The 6,000-nt window shown below is 40.7% G+C and overlaps 1 protein-coding gene across 1 annotated transcript in view; it reads left to right on the forward strand.

The window, feature by feature from the left end:
• zranb3 (zinc finger, RAN-binding domain containing 3) overlaps positions 1-6,000 on the forward strand; it is a 70,025-nt gene that overhangs the window by 37,556 nt on the left and 26,469 nt on the right. The window contains exon 14 of the mRNA XM_034865178.1: positions 790-1,065. Coding sequence (XP_034721069.1) covers positions 790-1,065 — 276 coding nt within the window. The remainder of the gene's footprint in view (positions 1-789; positions 1,066-6,000) is intronic.

Genomic DNA, 6,000 nt, shown 5'->3' on the forward strand with positions numbered 1-6,000 from the left:
CTTAAAAGTAAAATTGTATATAATGTGGCATCTATTAAAGGAAATGGTATTATCCTTGCATCCATTAACATTTTTGCGTCTTAGATTTCTGCTTGACCTTCACAGAATTACAACTTTCAGTATGAATGGAAATTACATGAATGGTTTAAGCAAAGCAAGCGTGGTTGCCAGTTTACAAGGTCTGTGATTGGCATGCTGCCGTCATCAGATGGTTGAATACCGCTCACTGCGCCCGGCTGGAGCGCTGTACAGATGCCGCAATTGCTGACAATTATTTTGTTTAGGTTTAATTGCACACATGTTGCAGGCTGGCAATTAACAAAACAATGTGACACAAACATAAATGATTGTCCCGGCAAATTATTTTGACCGTCTGATTTGAGAGCTGGTAAAAAGGGGGGCTGGCAGGTGTTCCATCTGCAGTGATCTGCTTCACTGCCGATGTGCTACTGAGCAAGGATCTAAAGAATGCTCAGCAGTGTAGACCAATTTGTAGCTATTAGACAGTTACCTAGAATAGATTTTGTTTAGAGATTCCACTACATCCCTGCTTATGTCTATCCATTTTACACAATCTTCTTTTGCCAGTAAAGGACTTATGATAGCTAATAACATCACTAATGAGCCATATTGAGTTTTCTTACATGTCAGCAGTCATTTTGTCACACTCTTCAGATGATGGATATTTCGCTAGGGAATGAAACTCTTCAAAGTCTGATTACACTGTGCAACTCGGCCAATAAAGTAATCTTGCTCTCTCTCTCTCTCCCTCTTTCTCTGCTGGCTCAGAGCCACCCAGGCCTCAGCAACCCCCCTCCACCAAGAGGGACCAGGCATGCGTTGTCCTCTCCAGCTCCGACAGTGAGCCGGAGCTCAGCCGGCGAAGACACCAGACTCCAGAATCGCTCAAAGACAAACAGAGCAAGGAGGATGAACCTCCGAAAGACAAACAGAAACCAGGAGAAGCAGAGGAGGAGGACAAGTGGCAGCTCAAAGGCAAACAATCAGCGGGAGAGCGAGGCGACAACATCGCTGGCGGCTGCCTCCCCCCTGACCACACACAGGGTAATCCCACCTGCAATCTTCTCCTTTTCATATCCAGGGAAATTGACTGGTGCTGCATTGTCACCTGCCCATATAATGCTGTTTAATATCATCACTTCAAACCAATAAGGGACTATCTCTCATTCCATATGGGGCTGGGTATTAATATTCGTACTATTATTAGTATCTAGTTGGGGATATTGCCTATTTCTCTACTCAGGAAGCTACAGGAGATATTGAGTAAAACTTTACTAATCTCCAAAGTACAGCTTGTTGAAACCATAAACCTTCTTGGACATGGCCGCGGGAACATATTTTGAGTTGGGGGTGTTGAAAAGTTTTTGAGAGGGTCATTTTTAGCCAAAGTCAACCACCACACACCACACTGCATCCATCACATCGCTCCACAAGTGGATAAAACAACAACAATCAAATCCAAAATCCAAGACAGGGCCAAATAGCCAAGGGTAATGCAGGATATAGGCACAAAGCTACGACAATGGTACAGAAGAGGCCTACTACAAGCTCAAACACGAGCCACAAAATACAAGGGTATGAAACAGGTGACAGTTGTAGAGGTGCTGCTGCTACTTCTTTCAGTTACAGTTGCTGGTTTTTCTGACTCAGGTCTATTAGGCTTTCAGTCTGCAATTGATATACAAAGAAATACGAAATGCGCTTTCTTGCCATGTTATAGGCAATCTAAGTTCTGTACTGTTGACCCGCCGGGAAAGTTTCCACAACTATCTTCATTCATGAACGCACGCAGGCAGATTAATGCATATTTCAGTAACTAATTCAAATTATGTGTTTATCTCTTACCAACCAAATTTTAAAATCAAATTACATTTAATTCTAATAAAAGGGAGTAGTTTAATATCAATAATCAATTCATTAAAATAAATGTATGTAATTTCTAATTATGGTTTTAGTTTGTCTACCTTTTGCTAAGGGTTCCCGCGGCCATGTTCTTGGAGCACCAAAATACACACAGTGGGCCCTATCTTGCACCCAGCGCAGCGCAAAGCCCGACGCAAGTGTCTTTGCTAGTTTAAGACAGACGCAGTTGTGAATTTCCAGTCCAGCACCCACGTTGATTAAATAGCAAGTAAAAATTAAAGATTACAAATAAAAATATTACGGTGCAAATCTGCCATCATAATAGAAATGCTCCAAGGAACACGCCGGGATTTTAAAGGGAATGGGAGATGACAATGATGGTGTATGGCATGTTGCGGCCGAAACACATCTATGAATTAATGAAGACACAAAATTAAAAAAAATCCCCTTTTGAACCATGTGCCCGGCGAACAGACCTTTTTTTTCTGCCGTTGAACAAGCAAAAGTGGATTTGGACACGCCCCAAACGCACTTAAGCCAAGTGCTTCACACTGTGTGCTTAGATCGTTAAAATAGGGCCCAAGGTATTAGGTACAATCATTGTCCACTAGACAACTGATGAGCTTCTGATTGGCTGTTTTTTTAATAAAGTGGACGGAGGTCTAATTACATAAAAGGCACAACTTCCCTCCTGACACCAACGTATCCTTGAAACAAAACCTGCTTTCCCTGCTTTCCCTGCTTTCCCTGTCCACTCTGGTTATATGTGTACATATCTGCAGGTCTCTGAGGGATGTGAAGAAACAAATTCCCAATTACACAGTGTGTAATATTGCAAATTAAGACCTCTGTGTTCAAGTACTTGTGTCTCAAAGGGATACGCAAAGCAATAAATTTCACTAATTACAAAGAACTAATTACACTGTGTGTAATATGAAGAGCTCTAAAAAAAAAAAAATTGCTAGACTAGCAGAGTCTAAGAAAAGCCCGTGACCTGGCTGTTGCCTCTGAAAGCGTGCAGACATTTTGGGTGAGAGTTATTGAAGGATGAAACTGAAAGCCGTTCAGGGCTGTTTTATCATAACAAGAAATATTGCACATGCCATTTAAGTTTTAACGGGCAAGCTATCAACCCCTATTACCCTTTAACATCTTAAGATCAGTGTGCAACAACTTGGCAGATTCCTTTCTTTTCAGACAGACAGTCAGCCAGCCACACACACACACACACACACACACACACACACACACACACACACACACACACATCTATTAGTGGCCAGAGATTGTTGAGTGGTTAATTTCCTGTCTCTGTAGCTACTTGTGCCCCCCAATGGTCTAGGATTGAATCCCAGCGAAGCTTCCCCTGCAGTGCCTTCTGCACTCTATGTCCCTCCTCCCTACTCTCAGGCTAAGAAATATTAAAGGTGAGAGAAAGGGCCGCTTTCTTTTTTGAAAAACGCCTCTATTTAGACCGACTCTCGGGGAGAGATAAAAGCTCCACTGTCGATCAGAAATAGCAGCACTAAAGAGACACTGCTGGATGCCAACTTAGCCCCCCATGCCCCCTCTGGACGTGTACTGTTCCCTTGAGACAACTTATTTCTGTCTGTGTGTCATCTCTTTATCTATCTGTGTGTCTATATTTCTATCTGTCTATTTATCTGTCTATCTATCTATCTATCTATCTATCTATCTATCTATCTATCTATCCGTTGTCTATCTGTCCAGCTATCTAGCTACGTAGCTAGATAGTAGGGCTATTTAGATATCTTGCCATCTAGCTATCTATCTGTCGTCTATTTATCAGTCTATTTATCTTTCTACATCTGTCTAGCTAGCTTGTCCAACTATCTAGATAGAAAGATTTCTATTTATATATATATATATACACACACACATATATATAAATCTTTCGGTCATCTATATATTTATCTATCTATCTATCTAGCTAGCTATCTATCTATTGCTTATCTGTCTTCCTGTATATCTGTCTGTCTTCTATCTATCCAACCATCCATCCATCCCTCTGTCCCATTGGTGGTTTGTCAGTTTGTTAGATACATGCCATTGCCGGTCTGTCTGTGTGGGTTGTAGCATGAAACACAGTGGTTGTCCAATAAAAGTGACCTATGGGGTCAGGAGCAGTGCCTAATGATTTCCCTCTACCTGCCAGTGGTTTTAGAAGCCGAACCGCAGAGCTGTCAGCCGCCCCCACCTCTTGATTGCTCTGAGATTACTTTCCTCACAGCACAGACAAGCAATCACTCCTCCTCTAGCGTCAGTGTGTCCACGTTAGGACACCAATCGTTGCTTTTGTCCATATTCTGACACTTCCGGCCTTTTTGAGGTACTTTACTTTTCTGATCATCACCAAAATGTTAGCAGAATTGATCTATACCCATCTAACAATCTACATATGCATATTCTTATATGTACAAGGGCATTCAGATGTCTGATTTGTATACATAAGTGGCTTTGATGAGGAAAAGAAGTAAGAACGCTTGGGCAACGATCTTTCCCCATAAAAAAGTTTCCATTTTTTACTGTACTGGAAATTAAGAAGCTTTTATTGCATAATGATTGATGAAGCATGGCATTTTATTGTGAAGGATGGAAGTAAGATGCAGTAGTTTTGATAGCAATGATAGGTCTATCTTTAGTGTTTACAGTGAGGAGATAGCGGTGTACGGTTATGGCTAAGGGTAGCGCACGGCTAATTTAATGGTGATAGCGTCCTTTAGCCGGCTCTTGTAAAGTAAAAGCTAAAGTAAACAGTTAAAACTATATACCGTTAGAAAGGTAAGAAGTTACACTTTAGTTTTACACCATTAAATTAACTGAAAACATTAATAGATCATTTATATTTGTATTTGAACAGATACATTTTTTTGAACATTAGCCAATAAGTGTCCGAACGTGGACTCAGTGATGCTACTTCTTTGTCTGTCTCTCTCCTTACTGTCTGTCGCCTCATCTATCTGCATGACCCAACCATTCCAACAAAGAACATTTTTCTTTGGGATGTTCGTTAACACCTTGCAGAGCATCAGCTGCACTAAACCTCTTCAAACTTGAATGGTGCTGTTGGAATTTCTTTTTTTTATCTTTTGTTTCAATCTTGCAGAAGATGAGATGACTCAGTCCAATTAGGCGTTGTTTTCTCTCCCTCGCAGTAAAATAACAGATAAATCCCTTGGGGTGTTTTGAAGGCACTGTTCATACTGTGTAAGTGACAGTCTAATAAGACGGCTTTGTAAGATGAATTGCCCCCATCGTATAAATGGCCCACTTAATGCAGCTGGCGCGTTCCGCCACTGCAAACAGGGGAAGGGGAAAAAAAAACTGCTTACAACAAATATAGGGTGTACATTGCAGAGCTGCTAGTTTTTATTACAGATGAAAGAAGGACAGATAGATGAGATTTTGTGAACAGTAGTGTCCTAAAAATGTTTTGGCTCTAGGTTTGTAACGATGCACAATGCCTTCGCCTGGTCGTGTTGGTATTTTCAGACACATAGTGGCTAAAGCTGGACGTAGATCAGAACAGCATGTTCCAGACCCAGGGAAATTATACTTATTAGGACGGAAAACATAAAAATTGAAAAATATGGACATTGTACAGGATAGGTCAAGCATAATCTGACCTTTAAAATTTGTGTCTAAATTTGATGCTAAAACATTTTTTGATTAGACAAATCAGTGGTGGAATGTTAACCGTAAATTCTCAATAGCAATCTGTACAGGAAGTGCTGAGTTTCATTGACCGTAGCTTAATACGAATCATGAAAATGGGAAATATTGAGGAACTTGTGCTTTACTTGAGTATTCACATTCTATGCTACTGTGTATTAACACTGACAGTGACATTTTGCATCTGAATGAGTAATTCTACTTTTGATAAAAATAATCCTAAAATATGCCAAACTGTTTTGCCTTTGGTAGAAAATGTTGCTTCCACTTAGGATCCTAATCGTTCATAATTTGAAAATTTGTTTGCAGGGCCTTTAATTTTTTGACATTGGAGAGCATGATGGGAGGGATGTGTTTGGTACATGACAGCACCTGCTACTCGTGTCACAGACATCAGCCTGTGTCAGTAGTTCTGACACAGGC

The sequence above is a fragment of the Etheostoma cragini genome, chromosome 24 (assembly GCF_013103735.1).
Source record: "Etheostoma cragini isolate CJK2018 chromosome 24, CSU_Ecrag_1.0, whole genome shotgun sequence".
Lineage (NCBI taxonomy): Eukaryota > Metazoa > Chordata > Actinopteri > Perciformes > Percidae > Etheostoma > Etheostoma cragini.